This window comes from Catharus ustulatus, chromosome 3, assembly GCF_009819885.2.
Source record: "Catharus ustulatus isolate bCatUst1 chromosome 3, bCatUst1.pri.v2, whole genome shotgun sequence".
Lineage (NCBI taxonomy): Eukaryota > Metazoa > Chordata > Aves > Passeriformes > Turdidae > Catharus > Catharus ustulatus.
The window spans coordinates 3,266,775-3,281,243 of NC_046223.1; the positions used below are offsets into that span (position 1 = coordinate 3,266,775).

At 36.5% G+C, this 14,469-nt stretch overlaps 1 protein-coding gene across 1 annotated transcript in view; it reads right to left on the bottom strand.

Moving 5' to 3' along the window:
* LOC116994697 (ubiquitin carboxyl-terminal hydrolase 34-like) overlaps positions 1-14,469 on the bottom strand; it is a 95,752-nt gene that overhangs the window by 23,602 nt on the left and 57,681 nt on the right. The window contains 17 exon segments of the mRNA XM_033056585.1: positions 208-312; positions 1,016-1,168; positions 2,234-2,358; positions 4,042-4,082; positions 5,128-5,189; positions 6,552-6,752; positions 7,587-7,673; positions 7,994-8,077; positions 8,188-8,310; positions 8,905-9,030; positions 9,588-9,797; positions 10,135-10,235; positions 11,830-11,977; positions 12,074-12,200; positions 12,610-12,769; positions 12,911-13,010; positions 13,688-13,801. Of these exon segments, the coding sequence (XP_032912476.1) occupies positions 208-312; positions 1,016-1,168; positions 2,234-2,358; positions 4,042-4,082; positions 5,128-5,189; positions 6,552-6,752; positions 7,587-7,673; positions 7,994-8,077; positions 8,188-8,310; positions 8,905-9,030; positions 9,588-9,797; positions 10,135-10,235; positions 11,830-11,977; positions 12,074-12,200; positions 12,610-12,769; positions 12,911-13,010; positions 13,688-13,801 (2,067 nt within the window).

A 14,469-nucleotide genomic window follows, 5' to 3' on the forward strand; every position in this document is an offset into this window, starting at 1 on the left:
CACATTTTGTGTGTTACACCAACCCCCCTTTCTTGTCACTACATTCACTACCTGAAGCTTCCAAGAGTTACTAAATACACATCAGAGTAAACTGGGAGATGGAAAACATCCAAGAGCTGCTCACAGCAGCCCACAGATCTTCAGACAAAATATCTGAAGACCAAATTAAAAGCAATAAACACTGGTATGAATGCAAGGCAAACCTACCTGACTTGCATCTTTGACATGAATGTTATCAATCAGTTTGCAGAGCAGCCAAAAATACTCCTTACAACCAGGTCGCAGCACAGTTTCCTCTTCATAATCCTCTATCTGTGGAAAGAAATTGCTTTTGTTCTGAAGCAGAAAACAAAATAAGTATATCAAAAACCCACAGTGATGCCAGTAACTGTGTTACAAGAGTATTACTTTCTCCAAGCCTCTAAGGCAAGTATAAGAACAATGTATTTTACAATGGTAACAGTGTGCACTCTATATTTCTTCTGCAATATTTATTAATTTTCTTGAAAAATTGTCAGGATGATCTGCCAGACCTGTAAAAGATTTGTAGAACAGTGCGGAGTTCACATCACCCACTGTAAACAACAAAAATATTCAGGATTAGACTGGACAAAACATGAGAAACTTGAGCTGATCTCGATTAGTTAATACATCTCTAATTTTAAACCATCCTGAAAAAGAGATAAATATTGCAAAATCTTCTGTAGCTTGTTTGAATTTAACATTCTTTTTAAAGTATCTGTGTATGTAAGCACTGAAATTTAAGAACAAGAGCATTTCCTAAAAGCTGATCTGCATTTCTCCAGGCATAGTCAAGTTGTAAATTACTGTAGTCTCACAGTTTAACCACTGTTGGAAAGTTTCTGGAAGCATCTAAACCAGAAGCCTTCATATCTCTGTGTATCTGAAACAGTATGTCAGACACAATAATGCGCTACTATCTTTAGGTTTTGTATTTTAAAAAGTATATTTAAATTTATCTTTGAGGAGGTCTTGTCAGTTCTTAAATTCTTACCCTAATTGGTTTCAGAGCTTGAGCATCAGGGAGAAATTTTAACAAGGTTGATGCAGCCAGCAGCAGAAAGGAACGGTTGATGGAGTCTCCCCCATCCAGGCCAGACAGAGATAATTTGTACAAACCATTGCAAGACTCGTGGCGAACTGCAGTCTAGGAAAAATAATAAAATCACATGATTACACACATTCTTTGGAAGATTTTTTCTTTTCTTTTATAGGTACATAAATTCTTCATGTAGTATCTACAAGGTTATCAGGGTTGAATGTGTCTTTCTAAAACAGGTATTACATATAATGTGCATTTACACTGCTTACAGAAAAATGCAAAATATACTATTCTAATTAAAAAGATGATTTGTCTGTGCCCTGTGTCTCAAGTTGTGTATTTTCTATGGGAATGATTAAAATGACTAGAATAGAAAATATCACATCTAGCAAATCAAGGAATCCTATGTGAATCCTGAATGTAGCCTTACTCATTTGTAACTACTAATTAAATTAATTTCACTAGAACTATTTTCTTCTTTCTTTGGTTAAGGAAAATATCCACAGTCTAATCAAGCTTTGGAAATTTGCACTCTCTCATTTCCAGGGATTTTAAATGGAGCTAGCCTGTAAGCTTTTTCTGTGTTTGAGTAATAAAACAACAGTTAAGAATTATCATATCGTGTCCACCTTGCACCTTTAAGCGATCAGTAGTAAATACAAAAAAATTCTACTGTGAATATAACTGATGCAATTTTTAAGCCTTTATTACATGAGAAAAAATTACTTAAAGCTAGACAAAGCTCTGGTCATGACAAAGATTTGTGTATCAATTCTCATTCACCTCATTTTGTGGTTCTAAGTATAAAAAAAATAAATAGTAAAAAAAAAAATCTAATAATGTAAAAAACATAACAGGGGAAGTACATTTAAGCTAATTCAAGTCTGGTGGTATCACCTGGAAATTTCAACAAATTACCCACAAATTTTAACAAATTTTAATGAAAAAATGAATGGCTTCAAACAGAAGCCAAGCAGAAAGTGAGAATTCATAACCCAGATTGCCACTGACCACAGATGTGCCACCTTCCAATGATCACATCTTCCACAGAATTGCAAGTAACTGAAGCAGATCTTGCCACTTTTAGCAGGAAAACACATGTCTTGAATTTAATACAACCTGAAGTTAATGACACTAATTAGCAATGTAACAACCTGCCCATTAGCATACCTCTGGAATAAGCAGGGTGAGCTTCTTGAGCCAGTCTTGCAAATGATCACTGTCAGCCAGACTGGATTTCACCAAGGAGCAGCAGTGAGCCCAGCTCACCAAGAGCCACATGGAATAGTGAGTGACTGAAAGAGGAGAGAAACCCCACTGTAACCAACAGCAGAGGCTTTTTGAGTAGAAGGGTTGCACAATCCAAAATGATATTTCAGTCACACTAATAGGCAAGCCAAAATCTTTACTAGCACTTAGAACATAAAAAAACCTCAGTTTTACCAACATGCTGATTAAATACTGACCACTGTGCTAATGAAGGCCATCCAATTAGATTAAATATTACCAGTGAGGGGTACAGTCCTTTCCTATATTTTGCATCACACCTCCACACTTACTCCCTGTTTTGTACTAATTTCTGTGGCCATGTCTGTGTGGCTTCAAACAGAAGATTCACTGTAATCAGCTTGCAGCCTCAAAGTAACTTCGGGAATTCTTAGGTAGTGTCTTTGTAAGGAAATTAGAGCAAGAATAAATATTTTGCAGTACTTCAGACTCCATCCAGAGTCACCTTTCCTCTGGTAATAAGGCCAGCATGCTTTCAATGACTACACTTTCAAATACCCAGTTTTTTAAAGTAATTATCAACAGAGAAACCATTCTTCATCTTTCATTATTCAGAAGAGAGACTGCCAGCAGCAAGAGCCCAAGCACAGACCCACCCAATGACAGCAATTTCTGGGACCAGTATCTACTGGGATTTGTTCCCAATAAACAAGGCCTAACACTCAATTGCAGATGCATCCAAGGGTGTCCAGAACAGCTTTTTATGGGATAGGACCCCACTTGTCTTGTGATCTTGGAAGAAGGTAATTCCAATTTTTCAGGTGCAAGAAGAGTTTATTCCTGGTTGCCCACTCATCTTCTCCTTAATTCCACCTGAATTTCTTGTTTTCTTCTTTGCAAAGCGTTACACTTCGATAGGATCCTGCCTGGATATCTCTGCCATTAGTTATTGACACAGGATAAAGTGCTGTATGAGATCTGTCTGAATTTGCTGTTCTCCTCACTGATGCAACTTGAGCTGGAAATTCTCACCTGGAATTTCTGCCACAAGCCAAATAATAAGTATTTCAGCAAGAGGAAAGCAGCTGCTACCCATGGAAAAAACTGAGCAGAAGATGCTTTCAACCCCTGCCCCAGCTTCACTCCCAAAATAAAACTGAGTTTTCCCCCTTCTTAGTGATGCTTTATCTTAGATAAAGTTTGAGGGGTCAGGGGTTGGAGCAGGAATGGGGCAAAATCCAAATGGGATTTAGCCTGGAAGTGGATTGGGAAAATCTGGATAAGATTTCAGCCAGAAACAGGAGTGGGAAAAACCCAGACAGGAATTAGCTGGGAAAGCTGATTGGGAGAAAACCCGGACCAGTTTTCACCTGGGATTAGGATAGAAGGAAAATGGGACTGTATTTCTCCTGGGAAGTGGCTCAGGGAAAAACCTGGACTGGATTTCACAGAAAATCTAGATCGAAAGGGGGAGGAAACAAGGACTGGATTTCCCCTGGAAAGTGGATCAGGGAATAACCACGACCTGATTTCACCCTGAATCCAGACTGGGGAGAAAACCCGGACTGGATTTTGGTCTAAAATTAGATCAGGGAAAACATGGACTGGATTTCACACAGAAAACATGGATATTTCCTTGGAGCAAAATGATTTTCCAGCATTTGAATGCTGGAAAAAATCAAAATCATTAATTATCATCAATTTGCTGTCCCTATCATTAATTCCTGGCACAGCTGATTTCCAACACTGACCTTCATGCCTTGACCTGTGATCAGACTGAGCCTTCAACACCCTGATAGGAAGAAGAGAAAACTATTTGAATTTTATCACAGAACACAACAGATTATCACTCAGAAATACAAGTACACACAAGGCACAACACAGTTACTCTTAAGTAACCACTTGAGAAAACATTCATTGCTTGCAGTATTCAAAATTAGCAACAATAATAAAACTATGAAAATCTTTCAAGTCACCCCCACAAAGTTTTACTGACTACAATATGAAAAGTCAAGGAGAAGTACCCACACAGTCCCTTTATTTTATCCAAAATAGAGATGTCAGAGCTAAGAACTGACCCATACAGAAGAAATCTAGTTTTCTTCATAAAGAAACCACATCTGAATAAACATTCGCAAACTTTAAATGTTTACATTTATTTACTTCCATTTTTTATTAACTACAATAAAAGGTCATTAAACCAAAAATATAGCATATATACTTAAAAATTACTCCTAGAGGTTAAAGTCAAGCGCACTTGCGGACTGGAAATGTTTTGAATGTCCTTAATAAGGTTTTATCCATCACTTGGAATCAATTCTACAACACTAATGTAACAAAAACCTGATCTCCCCAGCATCAGTCTGACTGCCACAATGCAGCCTTACACAGAATTGCTTTTCTCAGGATAAAAAGGCAACAGGACCAAAATCTCCAGTAGGTGAGATTTTGCCTTCAGTATCAGCAGGATGGAAAAAACAAGTCAAAACCAGCAGATGACTAAGCAACATGAAAGTGAATTTATTTTAATTTCTCCTTTACGCTGCCTTGAAATTGAGAACGCTCTGGAGAAAATCAAGATTTTGGCATGAGAATTTATGTCATTTATAGTTTATAAACCCATGCCTTACACGCTGACCACAGAGTTCTCACCCCTCTCCTCTCTGCCACTGCAGGAGGTGACTAAGAAAAGCAAGTCTACAGCCTCTGGAGTTCAGTTTCTGACGTGGCTGTCAATGGGGACCACAGCTGGAAGAGCCCTGGAGTCGTGAACTAAAGCAGCGATGAAAATGCGCACACTCGATCAGCTTTATCACAAAAATAAAAAGATTTTGTACCTAGGTGCCAAGTTGTCATATGTATAAGCAACTGACATAAGTCGCTGAATCAAACTGGTTCCCTGGACAAGTACAAGAAACACCTTTAAAAATTGAAGTCGAAAGAAAAAAAAAAAAAAAAACAAGTTAATATAACAACAAGCTTTTTGATGTGTTTTGCAATTATACACACTGTGTGAATCTAAATAAACCCACCTGTGCAGAGGAGGAAGAGCCAAAGGCAAATCACAGCATCTTCACAGTTAACAATTTACTGCTTTTACTAGAGCTAAAATCCCATGTTTCACTGACTAGGTCTAGATGCTAAAATTTCATTCTCTAAGGAAGACAATTCAACTGAATAGGAAAATCAACCATTTATTCAATCCTTTTAGTAAAAACAGGTTATATTTTAAAGCATAAACTACTCACAGCTTTTTAAAAACCTTAGGTATGAGGAGACAGGGCTGAGGATGAGCCTGGACACTTTAAATTTCGCCTATCTCTGTGATCAACACATTTTAATGACTGAACACTCTCTTAAAATATTCATCTTTAGCAAACCTGACACACTACACAGAATTTTAAAATCCAAGTCTGAAGAAAACTTTAGAATATTTAAATATCAAATCCACAGCAATCAAAAATATTGATCAACTGACAACTAAAAATTTAAAACCAGTTAGAGAAAGCTACAGCAGCATTTACATGTTAAAAAATGAAATACATTTGCTAAGTTCCCTGTATGCCAGTAGCCCTGGTGATTGAGGGATTTGTTTTGTGACAAATGGCTGCTATTTATAGAATAGTTAAGGTCTTTGCAGGTATAACAAAGGGGAAGTTTGCCTCCAGCTCAGAGAGTTCAGACCTGCATTTTTTGGCAGTCACAGCTGGTCCTGTGCCCAAGAAAGTCAATTTACGGGGAATGTTTCCCTGATGCCAAAATATTCCATGTGCTTGGCCTGCTTTAGGAAATCAGTATGCAGGAATCTGGCAGGAAGGTTTACAGCTGCAGGTAAGTTCACACTCACTCAGATATTCCTAATAAAGTTATTTTAATGTTTACAAAAGTAATCCAAACTGGATTTAGCAAGGACAAGGGCAGCTCATGTTATAACCACAGGTTAATTATAATATGCTACTGCAAAAAAGGATTGATTGATTGATTTAGGAAACAAAATCTAAGAAACAGGGACAAAGCACTGGAATTCTGAATTCCCAATTAATGTGCTCACCAATCACCAAAACACCTTATGGTTGCCAGACTTAAAGCTATTTAAACACTTTTCTAGAGAACAAGTAAGAGATCAATTATATCACTATACCAACTAACACTACTAACTCTTCCACTGCATGAGTTTATTACCAAAATAAGGACTTCACATTTAGTCTTTTAGAAAAGGAGTAGTTTTCTAAAGCTCACAGAAGCTCTGGCTGTCTCCTACCTCTGTCAGCCGAGGGATATGAAGGCCCTTCACGTGGTCACTTGTTGTCTTCCTGGATTTGCCCGGCCACGTCCTTTTCCTGTGGCTCTCTGCTACCCCAGACCAGGCAAAGACATCGTGATAAGCCAAATCCAGATCTGAGGGATCCACTGCAAACTGGCAGATCAGCTTCAGCAAGCAAGCAAGACAGTCCAGCTGCCACTGTGAAGTGGAAGGAAAAGAAATCTTCAATTTTGAGGGGTTTATTTTACGCATAATTCAATGCCCGCTATGGAATTTGCAACTGAAAACCTCAGCAAGGTATCAAGGAGAAAAAATGAGAAGTAACTAGAATTTCGCTCAAACTAATGATAGAATAATAATGAACAAGATGATTATTAGTCATTCTTACATAACATGTTCATTATTGAAAAATGTCTTTATTGACATCACAGCCACTATGTTAACTGTCTCGCTGACATCAAGGGAAAATGGTATTTCTTGGCCTCTTAAACAAGGGAAAGATAATGAACAGATTACTGCTTTTAATACAGGTTACAATAAATAATTTTCCAAATAACAACCTTCCCTAAAATAAGCAGAAAAAAAAAAAGCAAAAATTAATACTCTATTCTTGTTTGGATACTTTTGACTTCTTTAAGAAGTATGATTTTTTACAGTAATATCAATGCAGTTGCAATCATTCCTGAGGAAGGAACACAGGTTTTTTTCCATCTAAGGTTCCATGAGCTACAATTTTAAGTTGCACAATTTTAAGAATGGAAAACCCTACCAAAAATCCACAGAAAAACAGGAAGTGTGGTTTTAAAACATAAAAAAGTAAAAGTATATATATACACTTCCTTTTCTTAAAAATAAATTATTCCAGGAATATACAAGATTAGAAAAAAGGATACTACTACATAGACTCTAGTGTTTTCAGAATATGAACCTATTTCACAACAGAAAAATAATTGTAGCAAAGACCCAAGTATTAAAAGTCTTTACAAATAATAAGAATGTTCTTCTGGAGAGAAAGGGTGAATGAACACCTACCACAGTCCATGATTCCTGTTCCTTAGGCTCTAGGATTCCAGAATTGAAAATTTCCAGTAACTGTTGGAGCCCTCCAGCAGCAACAAACTGGAAGTATATTATGAAACCAATGTGAGAAAAAGCAGAAACAGAAACAGCACTGAGATCAGTTAGATATCAATCTAAGCTTTAGAAATTAATAAATAAATTCTAAACTATTCAGCTGGGTATTTTACGAAAACAAGTGAAATTACTGTACATGGTTACAACAAATTTACAAACCTGATAACACAGAAAAACTTGTAAATGTTATCCCTAAATTTGATATAAAAGATTTTAGGATAGATAACGTTTTTAATGGGTTTTTATTTTATATCTCTCTTGAAAAACTGTCTTAGGTATCATGGAATACTGTAGGAAAAACAAACCTTGCAGCTCCACGTGTTTTTACTGTTTTCTATTTGATCTTCACTTGAATCATCTGAGTCTGGGTAAAGATCACTGTAACTTCCCTAAAGATGAAACAGATCAACTGTAAAAACAGCTCAAGAATTGTAATATTATAAAATAAATCATGAATCAATGCTTTGGTTCAGAGAAACATTCTGTGCAAGAGAATTACCGTAGATTCACGTCTTATCCTCCTGTTGGGCTTTCCCAAAGCTTCAATAATTTCCAGGGCATACAAAAGTTTATGGGCACTTTTTATTCGCAGAAGGTCCTTCCAGCTAAAGCCATCATTACCCTTAAAAGATGAAAAAAAGACAGAAAGCAATTAATGCAATTATATGTAATGTTCATCTAGCTAAAAATTAAATTAGACGAAAACAAATGTCACACTGTAACTGCCACCAACATTTTGATGCATATGTGCATAAAGAGCTGTAATAGCTAAAATCTGTTAGGATGTAATTTCAAGCACTTTTAAAGAGGTTGAATAATATTTACATCTGTTGGACAAGAAATCAACTGTGCTTCCAAGCAACCCATGCTGTGAACTGAGGGAAGAGAGTATAAAAGTATCAGTATCACAATAGCCACAGTTTAAAGCCAGGCAGCAGCTGAAGAAACAGCTCTTTTAATCCAAGTAAAAAGATTGTGATCATTAGTAGTGACCATTCTTTTAATTTACTAAATAGATTTTGAAAATAAATGATAAAAGCAACTTTGGGAGCTAAGCTGACAACTCTGTTTAGTTTTAGATCTATTAGGTTTACTCTTGTCTCAGCACACTTAACATATTTACTACATAACATTCCTATTTGGGCAAATTCAACTAAAACACTGGATGCTAAAAAATTCAAGTATAATAAAGATAAACATGTAAAACTTTGTTCACCTGCTCATCAGAAATATTCTGGAATGCCTGCAGCATATTAGGGCACGTTGGTAGGAGCATTAACAGTTCCCAGACACGTCTGGACAAGTTTTCTGCGTGGAGATGGAGCTCTTCACACCTTGCACTCTGACAAACCAAACCACAACCATCCTTACTGTGAACTTCTTGGAGAAAATGACATTTCCAAGCCCAAAAATGTATTTATTTGTAATTAAGAAGCTGTTTCCTATTTAATAACTAAATCAGTAATTAGGATGTGATTGTTGAAGTCTCAACTTGCAAGAAATAAATGAATTACAGGTTAAAATCTACTATGATTTAATATGTATATGATTTAATTACCCTCAAGCTAATGATGGCATACAAGACAAAGCCCGGGTTTTTGCAATAAAACTTTACAAACCTTTCTTCAAGCCAATTCCCATTATGAGTCACCATGTCTACTTAAATAATCAGTAGTTTGTTAAGAATTGTTTTTATAGCTTTTAGAACATTAAAATATATCAGAACAATATTGCTAAGAAAAAAGGAAAATTATAAAGACTTTAACATATGTGAATAAGGAGGCAATAAACATCTCTAGCAACTGAACAGAGTAGACAAAAAAGAGGTTGCAACAGAAAACCAGATCCAATTAAATAAGACTTAAATGCAATTGTTCTAATAAAATTACTCTAAATTACCTCACTATCTTCCATAGCCACTTCTCCAGAAGGAGGCTTAAAAGAGGCCAGCATCTCTAACAAATCAAACAGGGTGGTAAGATGAGGTTCTTGCAGGAGTAAAAGCATTGGAATGTTGTCCTTCTGAGGAGGAGGTAGGCAGGAAGCTGGGAGTTGGACACCTTCACCTTTCCTTTCTCTCCTGGGGGCACCCAGGGACACAAACACCATCTGCAACAGAGACAAAGAGCACACAGACAATTTTATGGCAATCCATGAAATGTTTTCACAAGCATCAGAATTAAAAAATTAAAGACAGAGTGGTTTTTTTTGTAGTCAAATCTTTACTTTGCAGCATTTTCAGCAACTGCCACAAATGAAGTTTGGGTTTGCTTTCACTTAAGGCATTAATGGTGTAGCTGCACTCCTGATTCTGCTCCTGAGGCTGGGGTGGCATCACCCCACAGATGGATCCCACCCAGCCCCACATTCAGCAATCAGCTGCAGAACACAAAAGTGAAGTTTTGGTCCTGTTTTTTTGCAGTGACTGCTCTGGTGCTGGCAGTACCTGCATATCCTTAAAGCCCAACTCATGCAGCGTTTTCTCATCATAGTCAGTTGTCAGCTCATGCCCAGATGAAATCATTCTCACAGGTCCCATGAGGCCACCTAGGATAAAAACCCATTTCAGCAAAATTCTACAATCATAGTTTCAGTTTCACAAAAACTTGATGTCATTTCCCTAAGAAAAGTGGTTATTACATTAAACTACATTTACTTTTATTCACAAATAATAATTTTACTCGTATTCACAATTAATCTTTGCAATACCAGGTCACTCAATTTTGCAGTGAAAAGTGTATATAATACAAATTTAAACACACCTTCCATATTTTGTAGCAAATGACACTATGCCATAGAAGGATAATGGAAAATTATTGTGATCATCAATAAAATCCCCCCGTACCACACACTTGTGGTCAAGTCAAAGAAGCAATGATTAATCTTACTTAAAATGTAAGTTAGAACTGAAGAAGTCACACCCACTTCAGAAGGGAAAAACTGAGAACACCCTGCAGAGAACTCAACACTGAACAAGAAACCTGAACAATTAAAAGATTAAGATTTAAATTCCTTTTGGTTCAGACAACCAAGTTTCTCTTCTTACAAGCACACTAGGCCCAACACAACCACATCTCTAAAATGCCAGTTAGAACACACATAAATATTTTTTGCTATGTTGTAGAAAACAAGACAGTTTCTTTGCTAAAACTGCTTCTGATAAGTGGTTGGAAAAGCATTTTACAAAGAAGGCAATTAATGTGTCCAAAATTCAGCCTGGTTTGCTTACATTGTGTCTCATTAAAACATGCTTTTAAGAAGTTGTTAAACTGTGAAAAGCAAGTCTGAATCATGTTTAAACATATACTAATAGTGGTGGTGGAAAGTTCACGGACAGAATTTATTCAGATAATTATTCATTACATGCTAACTCATGCTTATAATGAGAAAGAAAAACTGGGAAAACAAAGGTAATTCAGAAAACATTTTGACATTTTGAACAGCAATAACTGTTAAGAATGCTGTAATATATAACAGGAGCATTTAAGAAACATCCTCCTGAAGGATAAAGCAGGATTTTTCATTCACTCACAAACACACTAAGAGGGAACAACAGGATGCATATTCACTCTACAGAGCAAGGTGACATTCCAAATTAGGAGCCTTAAAGCAGGATGAAGAATCATTTCTGCTACAGGATGACCATAAATTAAAAAGCAATTGCAGGAGTAAGGAAAATCTCCCACCTGACTGAAATACATGCATACAAAGTATAAATTATGAATTTGAATTGTGGCTTCAAACTCTGAATCAATGGCAGAGCCAGAAGTGCATGAATCAGATGAAATACAGAATAAAATACACAGAAATGTAGAATTTTATCAGGCTGTGTACAACAGAATCTCCACTTTACAGAAAATAACATAATTCAAACAACAAGAAGAAAATGTGAGGGAAGATCTGTTAGAACACAGAATTTGGACAGAGTTAAGGACTTACAGGATTTACATTTTCTTTGCTATTTCAAATAAATGATAGCGCTTAAGAAACAACACTATTAATTAGAAGTGAGGGTGATACTAATTAGAACTACAGGTATAGAAAATAAATCATAATGCTTGCTGAAATATGTGGGGGGGGGGAAAAAACACCACAATCATTTCAGTTGTAAAGGTAAAATCTCCTGGCAGGAACAGCTCACCAGGGAAATCCCCTTTGCGACTGCTTTGGCCAAACTCCTGAAGCTGTGCTTGCTGATTTATCTGCTCCTTCTGCAAATTTTCATACCAATGTGTGACTTCTGCTCGGAGATCAGCCACCTGATCACTAGGGTACATTTCTATGGTCATCTGAAAGAAAAGAGGGGTTTTATTTGCCCAAGAGAGCTATGGAATTGCTAGCATTGAACAGGGTAGGGTGTGCCTGGAAAAAGAATTTTCACTCACCTTGTCAGGAAGTCCAGCTGGCTGACAGACAATCCTTAGAGGTAGTGACTGTTTGTCACTCAGGGCTTTCAAGTGACTACTGATGCCTGTGCCTTCAATCTGCCACTGTCTCAGGTGATATGCAAACCTTAGGAAGCAGGGAAAAACATGGAAAAAGTGTTTTTGTCAAAGCCTATTTAACACAAATGTTTGCTGAACAATGAAAGACAAAACCTGCAAATAGCTGGGTTTTTTTCAATAAGAGGAAGTTACTGACATCCTTGTTGTTTTTCAAACAGAAATAAAATAAATCTTAAGAAGTTTCTTTGGTGAAGGATGGGGAAACACAGACACATCCACACGTATTTATATAGGAACAAGGGCCAGCTCTGGTAACTGTTTAATCTTTATTTATTACCTTTCACAGTTATTCCCTACTGTCTTTCCTTTACACAATGAAACCATTCTTTAAATTAATAATCACTCCTAACACACTCTTACGGTAAGAGGAATAGAAAAAAAACTCTGCATCCAAATAGATCACTAGAGTTTTTTACCTTCTCCTAAAAGCCTCCAGGTGTGTTTTCAGCATTAAGAGCCCTCTTTCAATAATGGTCAGACTGGAATGAGAATCTTGCTCCAGGTTACTCGAAGCTATCATCAGACTCTCCATACACTTGCTAATAAATTCCTGCTCTTTTTCCAGACCAGTTTTACCTGTAATAGCAGTTCAAGTTAATTGATAGGCACAGTCTTGGTACAATCAATTTTAATATTGAGAACAATAAAGGATAGTGCTGGGTATTCTTCAAAACATTTTAAACAGAAAAAAGAAAAGGTAAAAATGGAAGTTGGTACCGTTGATGTAGTAAGAGTTGATGTACTGGATGGCTGCTCGACTGACATCACCAGACTGTGCCCTTAGAGCAATGCCCCAGAACTGGTCCATGCCACACAACTGTGACAAAAGGAAAGCAAGCACAGAAACAAAACATTGCCTCATTATTTTATTGGGAGTGAGGGTTTTCTGATCTGAGACATTCTTTTTACCTCTTGACTCAATCACTAACAATATCTCATTTTCTCCACTGCTTGCACTGTCATCACTGCACACACCAATTATGACAAAACTCTAAATTTTTCAGAAACATTTCCAAAGTCTGAAATATGAGGAGAACTGGTTGAAATTCAAAAGAGTGAATTTCCATTTTTGACAAGCAGGAATACTTCCAAATGAAGCCATAAAACCCTAATTAAAATCAATATTCATTGCAAGAAAAAAACTGCCTCAAATAAATTTGGAGAACATATTCTAAATGTAATTTTATTTATGAGGTAACTGCTCTGGATAAAAAACTTCTGAAACACATAATACATAAATTGAGACATATTTTACAACAGATTTCTAGTCAGAGTTAAGTATGACTAACAGAATTTGACTCTTCTTCATTAGGTAAGTAAATGTTACAAACCCTTTTGTAAAAATCGACAGTGGATACAGCTCAGATAGGATAAAATATGGTAAAGTGAGATGCAGGCAACAGGTATCGCTTTTTTGTGGTTTCCTATCTTTGCCTTAAGAAAAATCTACAAGTGCCAGAGAGAAGAAAAGTAAGAGACAGAATCCAGGCTCACCTCAGAGTTGGAGCCACCATCATAAGCACTCGTGGCCAGTCGAGCCAAATTACACAAATGCTGGAAGAGGTTTAGGCCAGTCATGCTGATAGTTTCAGGTTTTAGCTGTGGCATCTAAACAAATGCAAAAAAAAAATCAGTGGTGGAACAGAGAGCAATTACAGGGCATTTATTTCACTAGCACTGTTATTACTAATCACTGTTATTATTAATCACATTCAAATGTAGTAGATGAAATAGATTTGTTCTTGAAAAAGATCATACCCTGAGTTTTAGATACAATAAAAAAATCAACTATAATTGGCTTAAACAGTTCACTTCACCACTGGTTTGAACTGTAACAATGCAGAAGGGGAAAAAGTGATTTCATTTTAAATCAGCTGCTTAACTTATCAACAGCAGGAGAATTTGTGAGCATGTGGCACCTATCCAAAAAAACTTATACATGTGCAAAACCAGACAAAAACCTGTGTAACCTTGAGAAAGAACTAGACTACATTAATTATTGCACAATCTATCCATTTTGTAATGTCATTTGTCAAAATAGATGGATGGAACCCCTTGGAGAAAGCTCTGCATGTTTGTCTTTTCAGTGGCTGCACTGCTGATATTTATCGGCCCCTCCCAGAAAGAAAAGTTCATTTTTCAGTCAGATTGAGCTGTACAGCATAAAGAAAACTCTATATTTGTGGGTTTTTTTTTCCAAATTAAAATAAAGTGCTACACAGCTGCAGATAGAACACATGAGCTATTTGTAAAAAAAGCACTTAGGTAAATTGTAG